The sequence below is a fragment of the Rhizophagus irregularis genome, chromosome 27, assembly GCF_026210795.1.
Source record: "Rhizophagus irregularis chromosome 27, complete sequence".
NCBI lineage: Eukaryota > Fungi > Glomeromycota > Glomeromycetes > Glomerales > Glomeraceae > Rhizophagus > Rhizophagus irregularis.
Genome location: NC_089455.1, coordinates 1968587 through 1995135, shown reverse-complemented (window position 1 = coordinate 1995135; position 26549 = coordinate 1968587). Strand labels below are relative to the sequence as shown.

Genomic DNA, 26549 nt, shown 5'->3' with positions numbered 1-26549 from the left:
TCAATGATATATCTTATTAAATAACATATAACATATACCGGTGTTGCTTAATTTCTGCAAATTTCGCGTATAATATTACATCATTACATCATTAGTCTAATGATTAATTGTCAAGATTTTAATTTATTAAATTTATTAATCATTTAATTGTTAATTGTTAGAACAATTGAAAATTGTTAAAATTGTTAAAAATAATGAAAATAATCGATCTGAAAAAAAAATACTGATTTCTTTCTATACTGTGGATATTTTTATGTTTTTTAAAAAAATTTAAAAAATTTGAATTAAATATGTCCAATAAGAAAGATTTAGAGAAAGTAGACGAGCTATTGGGTAAGTTGATCGGTGGACAGCAGATATCAGGATATTACTAAAAACTAATGATTATCTAAATTAATAGCTTTTACCCAACAAGCCAAATATTTTTTTGAAAAAATTGCGAATATTATACAAGGACAACAAGAACAGCAAAATAATGAACCCTACGGGGTGCCAGGTTCTTCACGGGCTGTTTCTTCACGGGCTGTTTCTTCACGGGCTGTTTCTTCACGGGGTTCTTCACAGGCTGGTTCTCAACAAGAACCAATTCTTATATCGTCAGATGAGGATATAACAATTAAAATGGAAAAAAGCGACACCGCTGTAACTAGCGGTATTAGTGAAAAAGGTGAAGAAAGCGCTGTAACCAGCGCCACTAATGAAAAAGAAGATGAAAGCGCTGGCGCTGTAACCAGCGCCACTAATGAAAAAGAAGATGTAAGCGCTGTAACCAGCGCTACTAATGAAAAATACAGGGGTACTAAAAAGGCCGTCAAAAAAAAAAATACTAACGATGGCGACAAAAATTCCAGAAAAGCCATCAGCGATAAAGCAAAGAGAAAAGCCCCAGTCCAATCAAGTTCAGACGATTCAAGTGATTCGGACAGCTCCTATAGCTCAAATAGTTCAAATACTCCCTTCTATTTGACGAAGAGTGATATGCCAAAAGATCTAAGAGAAGCCTTAAGGGTAAATAAGGATATCTCAAATTAATTTTATATATATTTATTAACTGATATTGTTGATTTTATATAGAAGGAAGTTATTTGGAAGTATGATGCGTAGAGCTCCGAACAGGTCAGCCAAATTCAGGTAACCTGACCTGACCTGACCTGAAATTCAGGTCAGGTATGAGATTTTTGAAAAAAATTCAGGTCAGGTATGAAGATTGACCTGACCTGATTGACCTGTTGACCTGAAACTATTGATTCTACTATATAATAAAAGTGAGTTGCAGTATTGCGATTCACTTTTTTATATTGATTTTATATAATAAAAGTGAGTTGCGGTATTGCGATTCACTTTTTTATATAGATTCTATATAAAAAAAGTGAGTTGCGGTATTGCGATTCACTTTTTTATATTGATTTTATATAATAAAAGTGAGTTGCGGTATTGCGATTCACTTTTTTATATTGATTTTATATAATAAAAGTGAGTTGCGATATTGCGATTCACTTTTTTATATTAATTCTATATAAAAAAAGTGAGTTGCAATATTGCGATTCACTTTTTTATATTAATTCTATATAAAAAAAGTGAGTTGCAATATTGCGATTCACTTTTTTATATTAATTCTATATAAAAATGTTGAATCGCAATATTTCGAGAAAAAACGTTGCGAAAACGTTTTTTTTCATAATATTATATTAAAAAAAAAGTTTTGTACCATTTTTTTTCAATACTTTAATAAAAATAGTCCTGAAATTTTTCAGGTTTCAGGTCAGGTCAGGTCAAACAGACAACCTGATATAACCTGACCTGACCTGACCTGAAAAAAAATTTCAGGTCAGGTTTATCAATTAACCTGACCTGACCTGACCCATTCGGAACTCTAATGATGCGTTACCAGAAGGGAGAAGGATTGATTTGGGTCAAACATTCACTAATCAGCGAAATCGTGTTATTAACGATATTATACCTAGTATAATGGAAAATATTAATAATAATATATTTCCTATTTCTAACGAAATTTTATATGATATAATTCACTCCCTTCATCGTTATCGACGTGAAGAGCACCTTAAAAAGAATCGGTCATCGTCAAGAAAAAAACTGCAAGAAAAAAGAAAACATTCCAATTCCAGACGCCACGACGTGAGTAAATAAAGTTTTGTACAGTGTATATATTTGCTTAATACTAACTTCTTATCTAATACAGAAAAGATTAAAAAGGGGAAGACTAATAAAACATTTACAGATGGTGAAAAATTCATTAGTCAAGAAATTTAAGGACGAAGACTTACAATTAATAATTGACAATAACGCTTACCATTCACCTGAGGAATCCGAGACTGATTGCGAAAATGGGAGAAGCAATATTATTGTCAAAGATCTTAAGTGGAGATCTGACACAGTGAGTATTTCTTCCTGCTTTTATTATTTTTAATTTTACCATTTCTGACTATTTTTAATTTTACTAACTATTTCTACCTATTTTTAATTTATTTACTAACTATTTCTAACTATTTCTAACTATTTCTAACTATTTTTAATTTTACCAACTATTTTAATTTTTTTAAGTTACGATTATTTTTGCGTGAATATATTGACCGATTAAGAACTGAACAACCAAATAATAGAAAATTACGTGAGCGAGTTACGGGCAATTGTTTTTGTAATAATGAACCGGCGGCGCCTTTGTTGGCGCCGCATTGGACTTGTTCCAGATATAAAGGAAAGTTAAAGATCGCAGTCACCCAGCAGCTGGACCAGCGTCAAGACCAGCAGTATGACTTGATGAAATTTGCGGAAAGTGAAAAGTCCTTTAATGATGGGTATGATGCTGACGTTGGAGAAGGGGAGGAAGAAATGGAAGAGACTGTTTTATTAACAAGTACTGACCAACCTTCCAACCAATCTTCCAACCAACCTTCTAACCAATCTTCCGACCAATCCTCTAACCAACAACCTTCCGATTAATCCTCCAACCAACAACCTTCCGATCAATCCTCCAACCAACAACCTTCCGATCAATCCTCCAACCAACAACCTTCCGGCCAATCTTCCAACCAACCTTCTGGCCAACCTTCTGACCAACTTTCTGACGATGATTATCTTGAAATGGACGATTGATGGTAGTGATTGTGGTGGTGTTGTGATGGTGGTGATTTCCTATATTTTGTATTCTATTTACCTATTTTTCACTAATAACCGATCCCCCCTCCCCTGCTTTTGCGAATTTTATGTATATTAATTAGTACATACAGTTAATTTTTTTTTTTCTAAAAATACTTCCTTCAAATAATATTATTGTAATATTTCTTTTTTCAATTATTTCTTTAATCATCCAACAATATTCTTTTTTATAAAAATCTTCGACTTTCTGCCTATTTTTTCTTTATTAAATATCATTCCTTGTATATTCTCTTGTTCATTTTGTACACATTATTTCATCATGTATAGTCAAATGATAAATTTTCAGTGGGTAATTAGGAGAATTATTAAATCTTTTAATACAATTGGTGACAAAATTGTTTATTATTTAGAATAAATCATTTACTAGCTTATGCAATATAAAAGAATGTGGGTACATACATTTTTATTATGATTTCCATCATTGTTCAGTTTACTAGTAACAGTTAAAATAAGTCGGCCAGTAGTATCGAATTTTTATTCTTCGATAAGTCTTAGATCAGATAAAATCATAAAGCACATTTATTGAATGAGCATCAATCGGCTACATACAAATCATCTATTACAACTATTTGCAAAATAACGGACCAGCTAATTCGATTTTCGATTGCGTATGAATATTTCATACGCAGCCATACGCAGTCATATACGCATAGTTAACTGCTAGAATTATTGTGATATAACTGCGGATGATTACATATGAAAAACTCAAAAAATGAGTTTGACGGTCCGGGCAGATATTACCATGCGTATGACTGCGTATGAAAATTTCATACGCAGTCGAAAATGAATTAGGTGGTCCATTATTTTCGCAAATAGCTGTAAGTGGTCCGTTATTTCGCAAATAGCTGTAATCTGTATCAATCGGACATATGCCTGATTGGTACCCGATTGACAATAATTCGACCTGCTGATAGCTGATTGATGACTGATGGTCAACAATATCCAATCGGCAACCAATCGGTCAACTTCCAATATAGATGACAGATGGCTGATTGTTTACCGATTGTTAAACTGGCACCAATCAGTCACCAATCGGCACCAATCGGTCATACAACTGATGTGTAGCCGATTGAAATAAATGCCTGATTGATGACCGGTTGGTATCTGAATGAATGAATCAGTAACAGATCAGCTACCAATCAGGTACCAATCAGTTATATGACCGATTGATGACCGGTATATTATATTTCGACCTGTGTTGATAGACGGTAATTTATGCCCAGTCGCTTCAAAAACAGAATACATAACGTCTTTAACTTTAGACGTGAACGTCCCTCGTATGCTTCTATGTTGTTGTACTAACTATTAAAAAAAAATGTTAGTATGAAATTTAATAAAATTCATAATTGCTTTAACTTACAGTCGAGGCAATTTTTTTTTTGAAAAAAATAATCCATTGATTTTTTTTGAACTGGCGCATAAATTCCGGATTTTTGTCTTTTAAATATTTTTCAGTAGCGAGTTTATACTCATCTTGCGAAGGATAAACAAAATTTTCAAATAAAATTTTCGACACCTTCTTAACGAGCTCCTAATCAAACGAGGTTAGCATTTCAGGTTTACATTAAATAATATTCATCTTTATTACCTTTACATACTCCGGATCTATTGTATTATTATTATTTTTGTTATTATCGTTGAGCTTTTTTTCTATGCTCGAGAGACAGGTTTCGAGATTTTTTTGTCCGGTGATAAGAACTTCAAGCTTAGAAATTATCTGCGAATTGGTTCTTAATAGTTTTTCTATTGTTTTTTTTATTAACTTTAACAATAAAATATAATTTAACTATATATTATATAATTTCTTTTATAAAGAATATGATACATATCATGTCATATATACCATCAACGCTATCATCGGATATTCTCACTTGCTTCTCAGCTTCGCTACCCTCAGTACTACGTTTTGAAAATCTTTCATTATCGTCAATTCTTCATTTCTCGCCACGTTTTGTAGCCATTATGATAATAAATTTGAAACGAAAATATGAGAAAAAGGAGGAAATATATGAGAAAAAAGAGGAAATATATGAGAAAAAGGTGAACTAGAAAATTTGAAAAGGATGAGGAAAAAGGGGGAAATACATGAATCAGAAATTCAGAAAAAGGAGGCAAGCTGTCATAAGGTAATTTCTGCCATTCTATACTAAAAAAGAAAAAAAACTTGCGAAATATTGTGAAAAATAGATGAACTAATGCGAAATATTACGAAAAATGAATGTACTAATGCAAAAATTTTGCATCGTGATATTACGAAAAAATATTGTAACACTTTCATAAGAGAACTTTAAAAAAAAACTCTCGTAAAAGCACATAGTACAATCGAAATATTAATCAAATCCAATTTATAAAAAAATAACATGTTACACATGTTGGGCTTTTATGCATGGAAAAAAAAAGTTGCAACCAGTGAACTCATTTGGCTGATCAGATTGATAGTGATCTTGAGCGCTTATAACCTGATTATCGCATAAATTTGTGGCTGATCATCCGTCCATTATTGTAAAAGTGATTTGCCGTATTAAGCCAATAAATTTGCGGCTGATTATCAGATAATTAGCCGATTGAATAAGCCATCCGAATTCTTACAGCCCGTTACAGCAAATTCAAAATATGCGAAACACTCAGCACTTTTGCTGTTAGATTCACTTGGCAGGTTGCCGGCAAATTGAAATAGTAAATAAAATAATAAACAATATTTATATGGTACATCATAGACTTGTTACATTTATTTTTAGATTTGCCAACCCACGAACTTTGCAAGTTTCCGATAGCAAAATTGCTGAGTGTTTCGCATATTTTAAATTTTGCTATAATGCGTAAAATTGCAAATGATTCTGCGATATTAGCCACCAGATTCTTACAGCCAGTTCCATTCATTAATGCGTAAATTTGCGTAGTCGTGTCTATTCAAATAACTCAATCAATTGTAATCCATTCAATTAATTCATTAAATTTTTACAATGAATTTGCAATATAATTTTATTAGCACACATAATCTCATATAAATTAAATAGTGAATTGATACTTTTCATCAAATTTGACGCGTTAATTTAGTAACATGAGTTTCAAATGCCCCCTTTGTATGCGAATATTCAGTCAACGCTTTGCATATACTCAACACGCCCAAAAATGCTTAAAAAATGTAGAAGTAGAAGTAGAAAATGATGATGATAATAATGATAGTGAAAAATATAGCAGTGAAATGGATACAAGAAGTAATCTAAGTAATGAATATGAAAATGATAAAGTTGAGGTAATTATGTTATTCCAGATTATTCTTTTTAAAGAAAAAGCTCAATAATTATGTTATTCCTGATTATTCTTTTTAAAGAAAAAGCTCAAATTATACTAACTCATTTTGGTTTATAATTTTAGGTGGATGATGATAATAATGTACAAAATATGTCATTTGACAGTATTGGAAGTGCAATATCAGAGATGAGCCTTGAAGATAGTAACTTTGAAAATATATTAGATTCATCTGAAGAGCCTGAAATTTTTGAAGAACCCAAAAATCTCAATACCAAAACTTGCACAGAATTTCCTAATGATGCTTATAAAGATCTAATGTTATTAGTAACGAAATATAAAATAAACAATAAAGGTAGTAATGAAATAATACGTTTTTTTAATAAACATTCAAATCTTACAGAATCACCATTACCAAAAAATATTGAACAGGGACGAGCATTTATGAATAATATGAAGTTTTCTAATTTAGAATTTAGTAAAGTTCTTATAACAAAACATAAGGATAAAGATTATTTTCTTTATTATCAAAACTTAATACAGTGCATCAAAAATATCTTAACTGTTCCTGACATAACACAAAATTTTGCGCTATCTTACGAAAACTATGAGGTAAATAGTAAATATTAGTTAATTCAATAATTTAAATAATATTTATTTTAATTTATTTATATTATTTTATAGTATAATAGAGAAAGTATTAACAGTGAACAAAACACTGGAAAATGGTGGAAAACTACGCAAGAATCCTTACCTACTGGTTCCAAATTATTATCAATTATTTTATATTCAGATGCAACAACTACAGATACATTAGGAAAAAGTCAATTGCATCCAATATATATTTCATTAGGCAATATTCCAATATGGCGTCGTAATAAACAGGATGCAAAGCAACTTTTGGGATATTTACCAATTTTAGAAGTTGCAAATAAAGATCTGGTTCGTGATACCTTTCATAAATCTTTACGTCATTTACTAGAACCAATTATTTTATTAAAAGATGGTATAGACCTTTTTATAAATAATGAAAATACCTGGTTTTATTCTAGAGTTTCAACTATTATTGCAGATTGGACAGAAGCCGCAAGTTTTTGTTTAGTTTATAAATCCTCCAATTCAAGCCTTCCATGTCACTCCTGTTTAATTAAAAGAAACAATCTTGCAAATATAAACTTATCGGTTAATGATGTAATACTAAGAACTCATGATGAAATGCGTAAATATTTTGAAAATGATACACAAAAATCTGTTTGCATAGAATCTGTACCTAATTTTTTTTGGGATTTGCCGTAAGTATGCAAAAGTAGAAATAATTATAATAACATATATATATATTAATTATAAATATTTATATTATCAAGGAATATAAATATCTACTTGGCTACTGTTCCTGACAGAATGCATCATTTAGATTTGGGTTTATTTCGTTATCAAATTATCTTCACGTGCGATATCTTAAATTTGCAACATGTTAATTGTCTAGAGCGTAGCGAAGGACTATATAATTTTACGAGGGTCGGTGACAATTAGTGTCACGTGGCGATTTCTGGTTGTCCGCACGCGTCACGTTCTTAAAATTTGAGATAAATGAGATAAACAAGATAAACAAGATAAATAAAATTGTGATACATTGATTAATCATATGCATCACGTATGACAAGATATACATATACTGATTAAGCGTTGTGTGTGTGTGAAATTTTTTTCTTCGAAAATAGAACAAAATTTTTTTTGTAATAGAAATTTTTGTACAAAAGTATATACTTTAGAATGCAATTTGTATACACGCTAAATGCAATATAATTATTGAAACATTTTTACACAAAACATTATTATTTTTTTTATACTTAAGTGATTGTATACGTAATTTTTGTAAACTTTATTTCAATTTCCCGGTATTATGGAATTTAGACGTTTTTCTTCGTCTAGTCTTTCTTGCAACCTTTTGCATTCTTTAATACGTTGAAGCCTCTCAAAGTTGAACGGCTTGAAGAGAATATCTTTAAGGGTGCGTACTCGAGATATTGCTACAAATGAAAGACCAGCGATAAATTCTTTATCACCGAGATCTATTATGGCCTTTTGTAACGTGAGACCCTGACTTTTATGCACAGTAATTGCCCAAGCAAGACGAACAGGGATTTGTAGTCGTGAACAAACTCCAGATTTACCATCCCACGTACGTCGAATTGGTGCAATTGGTACAACCCTTTCACCCTCTAAGCTAGTAATGGTGTGACCTTTATAACTATCAAAAGAGACTAGTACTGCTATAGGTAAAGAAGGTGGTCCTTGGTCTTCTTTGAACAATATGTCTTTGACGGTTCCCATTGACCCATTAACCAGTTCAGTTTCTGTCCACAGGTTTGCCGTTAACATGACACGCGATCCTCTTGCCAGCAATAACTGTGCTTCAAGACCATGTGCTGTGTCAGAGTCGGCTTTCTTTGCCTCGTTGCCTCCGGTATGTATGGCTTGAATTTTAGCAACGGGAACATTCAAAGATCTAAGTTGGTCTATGTTTACTGCGTTAACATCAGCCCATTTCGTTAGGATGAACATAGCGCCAGAGAATCTATTACGTTCTGCCACACTCAAATTATCTTCAAATCGTGTGACGAGAGTTCTCCAATCATTTATAGTAGATTCTCCATTACGCATTCTCAAAAGAATGTTTCTGAAGTCCTGTTGTTCTTTTGAATTCCCCGACTGGCGCTGAACAACATTAAGCTTATATGCCTCTTTAAATTGTTTATATGCCGCAAAACCACTATCGGACAATTCATCTCGCTTAGTATTGGCATACATCGGGAGATCACGTACAGGTGGGAGCTGGCCAAAGTCTCCCAGCATAATAACCGATCTGCCGCCAAATGGTTCGTTATTATGCTCTGGAAAAGCTTGCCGAAGCCGCATGTCAATTAAAGCAAACATTCGGCGACCAACCATGCTTTTCTCATCGATTATTACATATCTCACCTCTTTTAATCTATTCTGTAGTTGCTTTAATCGTTCGCCCTGTATATCAAGACGTTTTGCGTCATTAATTATTGGTATTGATAACTTCGAATGTATCGTTCCCCCGTTGATGTTAAATGCTGCAACTCCTGTTGGCGCAAGCACGACTATAGGCGATTTAGATCCTGTTCCCGCCATTTCTTGAAGCCTACCTCAGATTGCTTCGATTAGGTAGGTCTTTCCGGTCCCTGCAGTTTCCATTACAATTATCCTTAAAGGTTCGACTTGATGCTCTACGAGCACATCATGGTAATGGGACTCTATTCGATTGAAAACTTTCTTTTGATTATCGTTTAGTGTCTGATAATCCACGGTTAAGTTTTCTTCTTCGGTACTAATCCTGGAATCACTACTTATAAATGTATCAATATCCCTGAGGTCGGTATCATTATAACGTTGCCTTGGATCGTTAATCCAATCATGGTTCCGGTCCATGTCCCGAGATCCAAGATCAGAAGAACAATTGAAACTTGGGTTCAGGCCCATTTCTGCAAGAAACATCCAGTCGAACCGAAATTCATCCTCTTCATCATCTTCGATTAATTGTTCTTCCTCTTCAACAACGATTTCATTTTCTGCATTACCTATAGGTTGTCCAAGTAGATCAATTGGGTCAGTATTGATCTCTTCAAGATGGTTGTTATACAAAGTTGACCATGCAATAGTTTCGTTTTCGGTTAATTGTTGAAGGTCTCGATGGCAAACATGAAGAAGAACTTTTATATGACAGAAGTCCTCCCATTGAGGACCTTCACGAAGTGGTGATGGACGCAGAAATATACGGACAATATTTTCCTTTTGACACTCCTTCCATCGATTTTTGACAAGTCTATGAGTTAAATAAAGCTGAAATAGCGAGAACTCTTCAAGTTCGGTAGGCCGATCCCAATATGCTACCAAGGGTGATTTTTCTGTTCGTCCTGAATCAGGAGATTTCTCACTTTCCCCGGTGCCACGAATCCACCTTGGTATCTCATTACTAAGATTTAAAATGACGAACTGGCGACTTGAATGGTAAAGAGGAGTGCCTAGAAGAATATGGCAGGTCTCTTGGGCAGAGATATCCCATTCCGCGACGCTATGCAGTAACAGCTTTTGGACCGAGGTAAGTAATGGATCCTCTGGTTGACTTTCGTTAAGGATTTGATTTAGTATATCTGAAAATGCAGCCGATCGTGGTTCTGCTTTGCTTGCATATTTAGAAATGTATTGCAGCGCAGCATGTATACTTAAAATCGGCTTTAAATCCACATTAGCTCGCCAACCTTGTAATTGAAGTCGGCTATGCGGATTGATATACAGATCGTTTCTTGCAGTTACAAGCTCTGGTTGTCCGTGGCCATCATCTCTTACAAACGTTTTTTCAACGATTTTTTTAGGGTATTTAAACCTACAGAATTGCCTTCCTTCTTTGTCAATACGAAGACAATACCCTGGACTGCATCGTGTATGTCTTTGTAATTTATTTATCAAGTCGATATAGTCCTGCTGGTCATCGCGTATTTCGCTCTTTTGCTTTTGACATGGATGCCGTTCGGGAACAGGCATATCAAGTCCTGGATTTATTGTGGTGACTAGATTATCGAGGTATTGTACAACTTCATTCATTACGCTTTCATCTTCTTTTATATGCTTTCATTCTATTGACGGTGCACCTCTTCTTTTTCCTATTCCGTGCACATGAACACTGCCGCGATGCTGCCACTCAAACCTATACCACCAATCTTCCAATTCCCACTTCTCTTTTAAAACATCATTAAAAAAAATCTCAAATCGCTTATAGAAAAACCAATCCGCGATATGAGGATTATCAATGATGTTTTGTTGATGGTTTTTTGCCGAAGTTTCAGAATTTCCGTTAGATGGCATAAGTTTGTGGAGCTCAGGCCAGTGCAAATCGGCAGCACTGAATGTAAAGAAATCTAATCCTTCTGGTCCTATTTGCTTAATCATATCGGACAACTCGCAACGTCTTCCATTCCAGAACTGCCGAGTTCCTCATAATCCTTCACCATATCGCATAATTTTATCGGCAATATGATTATCACCCGAAGAAATCCTTTCTTGGATGTCTGTAACTGTGATCTGTCCATCAGTTAAATTCTGTTTAACATACACTTTACCCTCCTGTAGTGCACGCCATCACATTTGAGAGTTCAACGCGAAGTACCGCCATCGAGCATGGCGTGCAAACCTCCCATCTTTGTACAGAAGCAGGTGTTTAAAGTATTCGGCAGGCTTGATATTCCAAATACGTTTTGCACGAAGATCCGCGCATCCAGTTGGGTACAAAGTTGGAAATGCGCATGCGATATACCCCGGTGTCTGAAATTCATTGATGGGACTGCTATTAATCTGTGGCCAAGCGATAGGATTGTTTTCACTTTGCATACGATCAAGTGCATTTTTTATAGCAACGTCTTCGTGAAGAGTTGAAAAAAAAATGGAACAAAGGTGTGTGTAATCACGTCATCCTCATTTTCATGATTCAATTCTTCTGCGATCATTCGAGCGTCTCGAAGCTGGTCATCGATTGAACCATCAATTGGCAAGGATTGGAGCACTTCATAATCAATGATTATGTCAGCGTAGTAGCGATTGTTCTCTTTCAACCAATTCAATGCACGAATTACTTTATTACGACAAACTCTAAAATCTCTAAATGCTTCCGGATTACTCGCAGAATGACGACGTATGACAAGCACGTCCAATGATGATGGATGTTGAGGAAGCTTTGTGGCAAGTTCTTGGACATTTTGAGGAAAGTTGATTACGTTTCCACGATATCCATGTTGACCCCCACGAAGTCTGTAAACTAACATCATAGGAAAAACCCTCGCAATCAACATTTCTTCAATTTCAGTTAGATTTTGTAGTTCATCAGGCACTTCACCTGGGTCCATATTGTTCCCTTTTGAGAACCTTTTCGGTGAAGTTTTCTCAGCATGGCAACGTCGGCATTCCCCCTTTGCAAGTATAATGGATGGAAAACTTTCATTACAGGTAGAGCAAAGACTATGTTTAAGTTTATCAACCTTGTTACGAAATTTCTTTAAGAGATTTCGTTCGAATTCGCTTAGATCATCAACGGGGATCGTGCTATCATGTGTATCCGTGCCACTGTGGGCTTGACCAGGTATTTGCTGCGGATGCTGCGGATGTGAATGCTGTAAATTGTCTCTTTGAGAATTCAAGTTTTGATTTATTGTATCTTGATTTTGGGCGAGGTTCATCAGATAAGTTCTTCGCTCACGATAACTATTTAGATGTTTTTCCCATTGTTCATCCGTTTCCACAGCCAACTTCGCGCGTTTTCGTCCGTTGTCACGTGCAAGCCGCGCCTCTCTCTCCTTAACGCTTTCATTCGCTCTTTTTTGCTGCCTGCTTTCACGTTGCTTTGCAAGACGAGTTTCACGCTGACTAGGAGTTTCATTCTCTCTAGCTTTACGCTTTCGAAGAGTGTCTCGATTTATGAATTTATTATTCATTATGTTTATTCGAAAAATTCTATAGTGGCTTGTGTGCGGCTTTTGTTAATAGAACATCGCACAATGTGATCAACATTTTAATTACTTATTTTAATCTTAATGTTACTTTTTAGAACAAAATTGTATTAGTGACATGTATAATTATTTTTTTTTATCACGTGAAAATATTTAAACCGCAATTTATTTATTATATTTATTATTACAATTACAATTATTACTAATGATTACAATTATTAAAATTAATATTTTTTTTCTTATTTTAAGAAATCCAACTAAGTCCAAATACTTTTAACTTAAACGATAAAGAGTATAATATTTAGCGCTCCGGACTCATAACGGTTTCTGTTTCCTAGTGGTAATAAATTAGTTGAAGAAGTAGATCGCCGTCTAGCAGCAATTCCACATTTTCCCGCCATTAAAATTTTTTCCAATGGACTGCAGTCAATTGCAAGATTAACTGCTAATGAATATCGAAGTTTGATGAAAGTCATGATATTTGTTATTGATAATTTATATAATGAAAATAATAACGAAGTAGATAATTTTGTAAATAATGATGATCTTGTAAAATTGTACGAATATTGGAATGAAATGTATATTTTAAGTAGATATGAAGAATTTAATGAAAGTGACTTGGAGAAATTTAATGTATATATTAAAATTTTAGTAAAATCGAAAATTTAAATTAAATAAATTAAATTAACATTTAAATTTTAGGATGCAATACATAGATGGGCGCGGATTAATGTTTTGGGCGAAACTGTTTTTTGATTGGCGAAATGCCGAAACCGAAACCTAAAAAAGGCGAAACTATTCCGAAACTGGCAAAACCTGGCGAAATTTGCCCAAACTTCCGAAATTGGCAAAACTTGGCGAAATTTCCGTAACTTGGCGAAACCTCAATTATATTAAAATTTAATGTATATAGGTAAAAAAAATGAAAATAAAACAAATATTTTATTATTAAACGCTTTATCTTTGAACTTAAATCGGAAAACTATTAATATTTAACGTTATTTTTATTTATGATAATTTATTTGTTTTGTTTTATTTATTATATAGAAGTGGAAATGAACTACGTGCATTTATTTATTGGTTAAAGACGGTTAAATGACGAGGAGCGAGGAATAAGTCATGTGACCTGTGATTTCCATATGACCGGCAAATTAACAAGGAAATGCAACTATTAAAACATTACTTTATTTATAATTAAAATTTTTTGAAATTTACATATTATTTATATACTATTTATATTGAAAAAACAATGAAAATAAAATAGTATACGCGCGTTATGTTTTCTTTTACATCTTGGATACGAATAATTATCTTTCAAATTACAGCCAATTAAAGTTTAACACATGACTTTTTTAATTTCGCCAGGTTTCGGATATTTCGCTAGATTTCGGAAGTTTCGCCAGGTTTTGGAAGTATCGCCAGTTTCGGAATTTGACACCTTTGGCGAAACCAGTTTCACCAAATTTCGGAAGTTTCGCCAGAAAGTGAGTTTCGGTTTCGCCCGAAACACTAGCGTGGATATTTGTCAAGGCTTTTAAATTTGTTTCTCCTTCCAATTTGAAGTTGCCTAAATTGCATTCATGGGTTTATCACATTATTGACTCAATACGATCTTATGGCGCAATAAATGGCTATACCACAGAAACTTACGAAAGTCTTCACAAATATTTCGTTAAAATACCCTACCGAATTAGCAATAAAAAAGATGTCAAACCCCAGCTTTTACGAACTGTAAGTATTTGGAAATTTATTTATTGTACAGTCAACTCCCTCTATAGTCACTCCCGTTATAGTCACATTCTACTATATAGTCACACCAGTTGAATGTTCAAAACACTTTATTATTAAAATCTATCCTATATAGTCACAATCTATCTATAGTCACTATCACACCTATCCTTAAAAATCTTATATTAAAAAGAACCGTTTATAATCACAGTTATATAAAGAATATATTAAATAACTTGGCATCTAATAATCGTACAAAGATGTATCATAGCTTGTTAGAATCGTCTCACTGAGACGAATCGAATGGTGGTAGTTTTATCCTTTTCCAATCACTGGCTGACGAGTTATTCAACAAAATGTTAAACATCAGCATTATAATATTTCTTGATTTACGTTTACTGCGCCATTTAACATTTTGCTAGATTTCTCAGTACCTAGTGATTGTAAAAAGACGATTTATAGCTCGTTGGAATCGCCTCATCGAGACGAATCGAATGGTGGTAAGCTCATCTCTCTGTGATCAATATTGAAGGAGTTATTACTTAAAAACCATTTAATATTTTTTAATTTCGGAAATTGATCTAGTGATTGGATTTCGATGTATCTTATACCATTAGATTCGTCTCATCAAGATGAATCGAATGGTAGTAAGATTGTCTTTCTAGGATCAATATTGGAAGAGTTATTACACAAAAACTATTAATATTTTTTTAATTTCGGAAATTAATCTAGTGATTGGATTTCGACGTATTTTATACCATTAGAACCGTCTCATCAAGACGAATCGAATGGCGGTAAGATCATCTCTCTACGATTAATATTGGCAAAGTTACGACACAATAAAGTTTTAAGTATAATTTTGGCCAAAATTATGTTAATTTTTGGCCGGAATTATGATATACAAATATAAGAAATTTTTTATATAGTCACATCTCTTTATAATCACCAAATATGAACTGTCCCAAATGTGTGACTATAAAGAGAGTTGACTGTATATATTTATTATATAACTTAAGATGGAAATTAAATTAATAGATAAAACGTCAAGCAATATCTATTAGAATGTCTCAACATTCAGTGAATTTGGCAAAAACACCTCGCACTTGTAAATTTTCTGCAAGACTTTTTGATTTCTCTTTACGAGATGCAAATACATTTTTTAATGAAAAAAAAATTACGTAGACAATAAAATGCAGACCGGTTTTGCTAGATTTATAAGTTGTCTGGATTCATATCTAGATTTACTTGATGGTTTCACAATTATTGGTAAAACCCGAATAAACATATACGGATCGGTAACACTGGAAAATGGTGCCATAATGCGTGCCACAAACAGGTATCATAATAAAATATGGTTTAGCGACATAGCTATTTCAATGGATTCTGAAGAATCAAATGATTATATATCAGATAAAGGACTTTGTTATGGACAGGTATTTTTCCAATTTATGTAATAATTTATTATAAAATATTAATAAATATTTATTATTTATAGGCCTTATTGTTAGCAGAAATATTAACAGACCCACCGCTAAATCTCGCATTAATTCAATGGTACGATTTTAAATTTAAAAGGAACCCATATTTATATGGATGTCCTCACTTAAAATTGATAGAATTATATAACTTTGTAGTTATAGAGTCTATACATGGTGTCGTTCACATAGTACCCCGATTTGATAAACAAAATGAATATTTCGTAAATAAATATATTTTTTAGTCACTTGATATAGGAGTTTTGATTTATTTTAATAAAATTATATCCTTAAAGAATTTATGGTCACGTTTCCCATATCATAAATAAAATGCAGATTTATTTATTTAATTATTAACAACACGGGTGTGACATAAATAAATCGTGTCTGAAATTTGTGTTCAATTTGTGTTCAATTTGTGTTGATAATTCTGGTAAAAAATTATTAATTTTGGCCAAATTTCGTTAAATTTGTTAAATTTGTGTTGAGTTTGTGTTGAATTTGTGTTGCGTAATTTTTTATTTATCACAAGGGGATGATATTTAGTAATTGCATATACGACGTACAAGATTTTTTTTTATGATTTTTTTAAGAAATGTACGCAAAATATTTAATCAGAATATAATTGTTTTATTTTTAAATATGATATATTGATGATTTTTTTTTAAAAAAAAAATTGATTTTTTTAAAATTCAATAGAATGTGCTAATAATAAATTGGTTTATTTTTAAATATAATATATTGATATTTATATTTAAATAACCAAAACATGTACATGATTTTTAATTATTTTTAATTGAAATCAAACTAAGATTTTTTTTTTAAAAAAAAATTAAAATAAATTAAGTGATTTATATTTATATTTAGAATCATGATATTTATATTTAGATAATCCATATCCGCATGAAATTTAATTAATATGTTTAATGATGAAAAGTCTAATAAATTAAATTTTAATTGAAACGCACTAGTCGAAATAAGGCAAATCGGAAGTAAGGCAAATCGGCCAAATTTCGGCCAAATTTCGGATAAATTTCGGATATGATCGATAATCGGCTGACATTCGGCATAGCTGATTTGCGGTGCAAAATTCCGATTTCGGATATGATCGATAATCGGCTGCATATCAGATGACATTCGGCATAGCCGATTTGCGGTGCAAATTCCGATATTTATTTCAAATTCCGATGTTTGCGCATTATAATATTTCGACATTCCGATAATTATATTATATGTAAATTTGACATTTAATAATTCCGATATTTGTATTGTATTGTTTTAACATTTAATAAATTTCGATATTTGTATTATTTGAAATTTGTATTATTTTGAAATTTAATAAATTCCGATATTTGTATTATTTGAAATTTGTATATTTTGAAATTTAATAAATTCCGATATTTGTATTATTTGAAATTTGTATTATTTTGAAATTTAATAAATTCCGATATTTGTATTATTTGAAATTATATGTCATTTCATCAAAATAAAGTTCAAAAAAGATACTAATTTCAGCGAATATGAAATTTTCTATTGACTGGATTTACCGCTAAATAGACGTTTGAACTTCTCCTGCCTGAAATTCGGTATTTCGTTGGTATAAATCGGCCAAGAATATGATGAACTGGAATAATACAGTCGCGGGATTCTGGGTAAAACTCGGTACCCCATAATTCAACATTGCATATTTCGTCATCTCTAACTCTGAAATGATACCGAATATTTGATGATTCTGCAGGTTTATACCAGCGAATAAATGCTAGATTATGTTCGGATAACCCATCCGGCAAATTAACGGCATGTGTAAAAAAGTATTGGACTTGTCCAGGATAGCAATCGATATCACCACTTTCTGTCATAAATTTTGCCAAGATAAATGAGCTTTTTACATGACGTGATGATATCAAAGAGCCGAATATTTCAGAACCAATTCGGCACCTTCCAAATTGATTCATTTTAACTTGAACTATTATCGAATCTTCTGCACCCTCTCCAAATGGTTTCCGAAATTCCATCGTTTCGTAGCTCGCCATGTAGTATTCAACTATTAAGTCAAGCATATCACTTGACATTACAATATCGTTAAATACTGGTCTGAGCATTTCACCCGGAAATGCTTCTTTTCCTGTGGTGGTCGATTCATGAATGTTTCTTGAAGTCAACCAAAATCGCCTCATTTCATCAGCAGAAAATTGGTCGGCTTCTGATAGAGAGCCAACAGATGGTCTATTACTAATCAAATCTAGGCCCTTTGATTCCACGCCGGAATTAATGATATTACTGATTTGATTATCAAACATCAGGCGGCGCATAATTTCCGGTTCAATTTTCCTTCTGCTATTCAGAAAAGAACCTAAATTTATTTTAAACAAAAGTTGATAAAAATGCATTATTTTAGAAAGTAACAAGAATATTTAAAATATTATACCTAGCATGCCATTCATGCGCTCAAAGGAAAAACACCAGAATGTATATAAAGGTTCATAGTCGAGTGAGCATTCACATAAGTGAAGTGATAAATGTAAATTCGGTGTGATTTTATCGCGACCGTAATTTTCTTCTATCAACTTCACTAGGTTAATTAGCTTCTGATGCGCCTCTCTCATGAAATCGACTTCTACAATTCGACTTACTGAAATTGAACAAATTCTCACAAAATTCACGAGAATCTTCCGGTCATTCTCAGAAAGATGTTCCCAGAGAGAGACCGTTGCATATATTGTAAAAAATATTCGCCATTGATCCGCAGTAAAATTTGAAAACCCATCTCCACAATCGACTTTTTCCGGGATTCGACCCAAGTCAGCTGGAACTTTAAATTCATCCATTTTTTTCTGAACTGTTTTCAAAATATGTGTTGTTAATACGCCATTTTCGATCCAAAGTCTTCTTACAATCCATTTTGCGATGCCCAGAAACAAGCAGTGCATCGGGTCGATTGTAATGAACCGAATTGGATCAAAATATGGTAGACGCAATAATTCGGACCATCTAACTCCAGTTTGCTTTACAAATCGCTTTCTTGCTGCGTCCGAATTACAGCGTCTCCATCCTATAGCATCTTGACGATGTTGAGCCGAATCACGGCAAGTAAACCATTCATCCATTTCATTTATCCCAGCGAAATTATGCTGCCGATTTTCATAATTCACCTTCTTTTCGCATCTATGACACGACACCAAAGCGGAAATATGTCCGCAAATTTTTCTTGCAGCCGGTATGTCACATGAAACAAGAATCAGAGCTGCGCGAATTCTTTTCCCTTCTTGACATTCATACGTTTTATTTAATGTCACTCCTTCCCAAAGTGACTTCAACTCATCAATGATTGGCGCCAGATAGTGGTTAATCTTATGTAAACTTACTTCATCTGGGCCGGGTAATAAGCCAAGAATCAAGATATTATTGCGCTTGAATCTGACATCCCTCGGAAGGTTACCGATTGCAGCGTATATTACTCCGGTGCTGTGGATTGTGCCGTCGAAGGGTTGAAACCAATCCAAATTCAAAATCAATCTGAGGTGCGAATCAGCAACATCAGATCGGAAAAAATTATTCGAACTTTCATCTGTCGTTTCTTTAAAAGTTTTCCAAACTTCACCATCGTATATATCAGTTAGGATATTATCGAAAGTTGGACGATTTATCCAATGCCTTAGAGAATTTTCAAAGTTAGGTTGACGATACATTGCTTCCAATTGCTGCTTAATACTCACAAACGGAAATAATAATTCAGGTTTGATTGAAATTTGGTTATTTAACAATGTTGTTTTCTGTGCCAAAGGTGTTTGGCACAACCTTAATCTTCGAGTTGTCGAATTAGAAAATTCGACATGGCAACACTTCATGATGGCAGGTTGCTCATTTTGGAGAAAACTTTTTATTTCCTGTTTGTTGTATAATTTGTGGCATTTGGAACACGCCACAAAACTATGAAACTGGTCTTCAAGATTAAGGGCTTTTCTTGCTAGATATAAAGTGTCAGAAAATGTGTCAAAATCAGGACTACCAATTTCTGTTAGAACAAGCTTCAAGAATTTTATCAATGATTCTGTAGCTGTTTCTGGTAAGTTAAACCTGGTTCAGAAGCTCATGATCCATAATAATATCCATAAGAACCGATTATTTATTGATTGTTCAGTATCAGAATCTTGAAATGGTTCGAAAGGTGGACATGAATAATCTTCAAAAATTTCGTGGTATTCGTCATTAAGGTTGCTTGCCGAAACCTAGGGGTTTAGACAAGATGGCGTTTCGCCGAAAAGTGAAATTCTGCCGAAACTATATTAAAGTTATATTAAAAAACTGGCGAAACTTTGGAGAAAGGCGAAACTGCCGAAACTTATTATAAATGCCGAAACTGCCGAAACTCTGCCGAAACTATAATAAATCTATAGTAAAATTTTGACGAAACTAATCGTAGGATTTTGAAGAGGTTTAGACAAGCAACCTTATTCGTCATCATTGGATGGTTCATTATCGGATGATTCATTTCTATCATCGATATTTGCATCTTCCTCCGTAGTATATTCAGAAGATTCAGAAGATTTATCATCTACTGTATCTCCTAATTCAGCAATTATAACCGGTCGAACATATTTTCTTGATCGTTGTCTACTAGGCAATTCAGCTTCTGATTCTCTCATTCGTGGTTCATCTGATATTGAGGCACTTTCGTATGGTTCATCAGCTTCCGATTCTCTCATTCATGGTTCATCTGATATTGAGGCACTTTCGTATGGTTCGTCACTAGGCAATTCAGCTTCATCAGGTAGATGTACTTCTGTTCTTTCTGAATCATCATCCTCTGAATCTTGGTTAATTTCATGGATAGTTTTCGTACGAGGATTTACTAATCGTCCATTACATTCAGAACAATTACATGCAACTAACCTTCCAATACGTGATGATGTAGGATAAGATTGATTTGAAGATTCTTCGTCAATTATATTTGACACTGATCTGGTTCTTTGTATACGTGATGAAGGTATGGCATGAGGTCTAGAATCTGATTCTTCATTGAGTATACTTGATAATGATCTTTTTCTCGTCATTTTTGTGAACGTTTTTCGAAATAAAGTTAATTGTTAATAATATATCAATAATATCAATATAATTCGTTTAAAATACTTAAATTAGAATAAATTTTATTAAAATCATCAACTGCGTCGATGTAATACTAAATTTATTAAAATCATCAATCTACACTTAAATTATAAATATAAATCATTCGATTAATAATATTGATAATAAAATAGACTATTCGATCGATCAGTATGATGGCGAAAGTTTCTTAAAGTTTAATTTTTTAAACAACTTCATTTTTTCTCACCAACCTTTTTCTTTTTAGAGTTTAATCTTTTTAGAGTTTAATTGTCGATATAATACTTAAATTATATTAAATTTATTAAAATCATCAACTATCACTTAAATTATAAATATTACATGATGTCGATTTGCGTTCAAATCGTTCGATTAATAATATTAATAATAAAATAGACTATTCGATCAGTATGATGGCGAAAGTTTCTTAAAGTTTAATTTTTTAAATAAAACTTCATTTTTTCTCACCTTTTCTTTTTAGAGTTTTAACGTCTAATACTCTTCGCAACCAAAAAAAAAAATAAAAAAATAATGAGCCAAAATTCGCAACCAAAAAAAATAATGATCCAAAATAGAAAAAATAAAAATACTGAAAAAGGTTTGGCTAGTGATAATCGAAATAAAACGATTACTAACATCAATAAAAGTTCGTCCAATATCCAACAAGCTGTTGAAGGAACTGCCACCCCAATTCATGAGCGAGCTCAAACTACTAACATCAATAAAAGTTCGTCCAATATCCAACAAGCTGTTGAAGGGACTGCCACTCCAATTCATGAGCAAGCTCAAACTACTAACATCAATAAAAATTCGTAACCGATACTTTCAGACAACCATCCGCAACTGCGCCAAGTCATGAACGAGCTCAAAGTGTAAAAGAGAGATATAAAAATCTTCGGCTTCCGGATTCGTCCAATACTCAACCACCATCTGCTGCGCCAAGTCATGAACGAGTCCAAAGTGTAAAAGAGAGATATAAAAATCTTCGGCTTCCGGTCAGATATCAAACTAATGAACCTACCCGCGATGATGATGATGCATCAACAGGTCTGTATCGTGTATATATCGTCAGTTAGATTTAGTATTTTTTTTTGTTGATTTTACATTTTTATACAGAGAATCGGAGGTTATCTCAAGAAGTATCCGATTTGCGTGCGAAGTGTTTACAGTTAGAACGACGAAATAATGAATTAACCAAACATACAGCTGTCGTTGCCACTGAAATAGCTCGCTTACGAGAAGATAACGAATTTCTTGCTGGTGTTAACGCAGAATTCGGTTCTGAAAATGACGACTTGAAAGAAGAGGTTAACGAATTAAAAACGAAACTCGAACAATACCAGATACGATCATCATCTGAAAGCCTTGATTTTATTGATGTTCCAGAAGAACGGTTAGCAAAACGGTTCAAATCGGATGGGTCAAAAAAAGTAAAGAAGACGGTACACTACGCCGAAAATCAACCAAAAGAAGAACAAGAAGAACAACGTGAAAAGGAGGCAAGGGTTTGTAATTTTGTAATTTTAGGCAGAATTGTACAGTCTTTATACTTTTATACTAATTGTTCCAATTTAAAGATTGAAATGAAAATGATCCTCAAAACTATTAAACCTAATGACAATTTGGATGATAACGAAACGTTTAATAGTCCAAAAAATGTTGAAATTCGCAGTAGATTAATTCCCGAACTTCGAAGGGCGATGTTTCCGAATTATAAACCTTCGTAGCACAATTGACGAACTGGTTAAGCGCCTCCATAAGTCGCGAAGATCGCAAACACAACTGAAAAAAAGTGGAAAAAGCGACGAGGACAGTCGCAGAGTTCACAACAACAGTCGCGTACAAAATGTAAAATTGTCGAATTTTTTCCTTTATCATCATGTTAATGATTTATGCTAATTTTCTTATATATTTATCATTTAAGAAAAAATTGCGTCGAATTAAGGCTGCAAAGGATCTTTATAGGAAAAGTGACGAAAGAATAATTGGTTATGAAAAACGCCAATTATTAAAAATGTTGGCAAATCGATCTTACCACTCGCCAGAAATCAGTGAGTCAGATGAAGAGAATCCAGATAAGACGATCGTATGCGTCTATGATTATTCTTGGCGATCACAAGAGGTTTATACTTCGATATTTATTATACTTCGATATTTATTATACTTCGATATTTATTATACTTCGATATTTATACTTTGATATTTATACTTCGATATTTATACTTCGATATTTATACTTCGATATATCACTCTTGTTCCTTTCTTTATTTTGTATTTATTTTATTATATTATCTTTTTTAGCTAAAAAATTTACTTCGAAACGTCATCGACTCACATTCGGCAGATATTCAAACGGCAAAATTACAACGACCTCGCCAGTATGATGATGAAGTTCAACACTTCGACCGAATGCACCCTGAAGATGCTCCACAATGGTCGTATGTCGAGCAAGAGGATTTTATATATGATACGGAAATCGATAGTAGAAGTGGTTTCGACGAAGATGAAGACTATGGTGAAGAAACGGAAGAGGTGTTAATCGATAGTCAAAAAAGTGGAGCCGGTGATGATTTAGCTGAATGAAGCGGGACTATCGATTACATTTATTTTAAATTTTTTTTTTTCATGTATTATTCGTAAATATTTCTGATAATTAATATATAACGATAATAAATTTAAATTGAATTTTCTATATATAATAATTTTCCGAATTTAGTATGATTTAGTTCTGATTTATGTCCGATTTAAGTTTCGAAGTACATCTGATTGACTGTCCGAATTTAGTATGATTTAGTTCTGATTTATGTCCGATTTAAGTTCCGAAGTACATCTGATTGACTGTCCGAATTTAGTATGATTTAGTTCTGATTTATGTCCGATTTAAGTTCCAAAGTACATCTGATTGGCAGTCAATCGGATAACAATCGGAATATATTTTTTTTGTAAAAATCGGACATATTTCAGCCGTAATTTGACCTAAAATCGGATATCCGATTTTTAGCCGATTTGCCTTATTTCGACTAGTGACGAGAAATAAAATCAAACCAAAGAGGTATTGTTCAAATTTTATTTAAAGTGACATTTTACGACTTTCTTTCAAATTTTTACTCATCCCAAAATCAAATTATAAAAATCAAATCTAATCTAATAATGCCTCGCCACACACGTCGTCGTTCCCACTATAACGTCCATTGGAACTGGGCTATGATGGACGAACTTGTTGACATACGCCGAGACAGAAACCGCGCCTACCACAATATTAATGGTAGAAGCTGCCAAGATTTTTGGGACTCTGTTGCCAATAGGTTCATATGACTAATATCTATAATTTCTTTAAGAAAGAATTTAAATTCAAATTAACCAATCCATTTAATTGAATCAGAATAAATAGAATATTTCAAACGAGGGTTTCCAGGCAACAGTGCAGCCAAAAGTGGAGGAACCTCGTCAGGGATTACCATGTAAGTAAATAAATAAAATTACATTCATATAAATTAAATGTATTTACCGAATATTCAAACTGATTTTGATATTTAGAACTATGTCCTTTATCATAATGGTAACCCTGGGCGGCGGCTGTGAACGCGTACTGGCGCAAGATATTATCGTGAATTTAGAACGAGATTTTGGGAGAGGCCGGGTAATTATACTATAATAAAATTTATAATTAATATTTACGTTCATGTTTTAAATTTGATAAATTTGATCAATTTTAGTCACACGTGACGATCGTAGACAAGGAGAAACTTACCTACGTATCGTAGAAGAAGATAATTATTTTTATTTTTTTATTATTTATTAAGTGAGTAGCTAGGCCCAGTCCGTACCAAATATCGGCTGGAGACTCACGTTTTTTTTGGGCTGTGACTGATACTGACGTCCACGCCGTACAGCCTGGGTAATGTTTTATAAAATAGTAGCGAACAAGTATCAAATGTGTATTTTTTTATTAAGTTATAATAAAAATTAAAATTTACTTTAATTTTTAACATAAAAATTGTAAATAATAAAAAATTCATAAATAAAAATAAATTTGCTTTCCCAAACTTAAAAAAAAAGGTGTTTATATAAAAGAAAAGGTGTTTATATTATTTTTGATTATTCAATAGTTTCACATGCCCCTTGTATACGTTCTACTGCATATGCAGTTTACAATCTCGTAAATTTTCAAAATATTTCAACCGTAATATTACGCAGATTTACAGTTTCGTAAATTTTTGAAATATTTTAACCGTAATATTACGCAGGTTTACAGTTTCGTAAATTTTCAAAATATTTCAACCGTAATATTACGCAGGTTTACAGCTTCGTAAATTTTCGAAATATTTTAACCGTAATATTACGCAGGTTTACAGTTTCGTAAATTTGCAGAATATTTTGACCGTAATATTGCGTAAATCTTATGATATTGAAAACTTACGTAATATTTTAACCGTAATATCACATAAATCTTACGAAATTGTAAACTTACGTAATATTTTGAAATTTTTCGAAATATTATGCCATAAACTTTCGTAAACTTACAAAATCGTAAACTTACGCAATTTTTCGTGCTATAAAATTTCCTGATGAAGGAATGGTATACATTTCTAAATGTACCAAAATCATCATAGTAAAGATCTAAAAACAGCTTATAAACTGGCATAGACGACGGTGGATTTCTGACAGAAATGTAATCTGAAAGATGTTGGTATGAAAGCTTTGCATTACGAACGTGCCAACGGTCATTACATTTATAAATTATTTCAGTAATTCGTAATGAACCTTCTGGAATAATTTGGTGTTTATACATCATCATTATAGTTACTTTCTCTAAAATTTGAGAGGTAATTATGGTTATAAATGGTTCATCCTGAAACCATACTTCCCCAGTTAGAGAACAACGTTGTCTTGATAGCCCTTTTATATTTCCAGGTAAATCATCATAATTTAAAATTAGTTGAACTCGTAACTCATAGTTTCCATTTTCATCTTTTAAAATTGCTCTCAACCTTCCAAGTTTTTTAAGATCATTATCATAATAGTAGACAAAATCACCAGATTGATATATTACTATTTTATTAAAATAAACATTTTAATGTTAACAAATTATAATTATACCAAAGTATATTGTCCTATTACCTTCTGATATTATTATTTCATGTTGTCCAAAAAGTGGTGATTCTCCCCATAAAGTTCCATGCCAATATTCTGACTTTGTTTCAGAATTAACACCGGGTCCGAAATACATATGCTTCATCAGCATTGGATTGTTAAGAACACGCCATATAATATCACTAATTGAGAGTTG

General features: G+C 32.8%; 6 protein-coding genes across 6 annotated transcripts; 5 read left to right on the top strand and 1 right to left on the bottom strand.

Moving 5' to 3' along the window:
* Positions 1 to 290: 290 nt before the first annotated feature.
* OCT59_018300 (uncharacterized protein) lies at positions 291 to 1104 on the top strand (the record flags this gene model as incomplete). Its single annotated transcript, XM_066148691.1, has 3 exons — positions 291 to 333; positions 401 to 1008; positions 1075 to 1104. The coding sequence occupies 3 exons, from the start codon at positions 291 to 293 to the stop codon at positions 1102 to 1104; spliced, it is 681 nt and encodes a 226-aa protein (XP_066004595.1).
* An 864-nt stretch (positions 1105 to 1968) lies between these two features.
* On the top strand, positions 1969 to 2961 carry OCT59_018299 (uncharacterized protein; the record flags this gene model as incomplete). The annotated part of the gene is made up of 3 exons (XM_066148690.1): positions 1969 to 2136; positions 2201 to 2395; positions 2563 to 2961. The coding sequence occupies 3 exons, from the start codon at positions 1969 to 1971 to the stop codon at positions 2959 to 2961; spliced, it is 762 nt and encodes a 253-aa protein (XP_066004594.1).
* A 9378-nt stretch (positions 2962 to 12339) lies between these two features.
* Positions 12340 to 12938, bottom strand: OCT59_018298 (uncharacterized protein; the record flags this gene model as incomplete). Its single annotated transcript, XM_066148688.1, has 2 exons — positions 12340 to 12372; positions 12486 to 12938. 2 exons carry the CDS (start codon positions 12936 to 12938, stop codon positions 12340 to 12342), a joined length of 486 nt encoding a protein of 161 aa, XP_066004593.1.
* Positions 12939 to 15871: 2933 nt separating this feature from the next.
* OCT59_018297 (uncharacterized protein) lies at positions 15872 to 16401 on the top strand (the record flags this gene model as incomplete). The annotated part of the gene is made up of 2 exons (XM_066148687.1): positions 15872 to 16114; positions 16177 to 16401. 2 exons carry the CDS (start codon positions 15872 to 15874, stop codon positions 16399 to 16401), a joined length of 468 nt encoding a protein of 155 aa, XP_066004592.1.
* Positions 16402 to 21820: 5419 nt separating this feature from the next.
* On the top strand, positions 21821 to 22986 carry OCT59_018296 (uncharacterized protein; the record flags this gene model as incomplete). The annotated part of the gene is made up of 4 exons (XM_066148686.1): positions 21821 to 21990; positions 22089 to 22306; positions 22376 to 22764; positions 22837 to 22986. The coding sequence occupies 4 exons, from the start codon at positions 21821 to 21823 to the stop codon at positions 22984 to 22986; spliced, it is 927 nt and encodes a 308-aa protein (XP_066004591.1).
* Positions 22987 to 23138: 152 nt separating this feature from the next.
* Positions 23139 to 23842, top strand: OCT59_018295 (uncharacterized protein; the record flags this gene model as incomplete). The annotated part of the gene is made up of 2 exons (XM_066148685.1): positions 23139 to 23381; positions 23561 to 23842. The coding sequence occupies 2 exons, from the start codon at positions 23139 to 23141 to the stop codon at positions 23840 to 23842; spliced, it is 525 nt and encodes a 174-aa protein (XP_066004590.1).
* Between the last annotated feature and the right edge of the window lie 2707 nt (positions 23843 to 26549).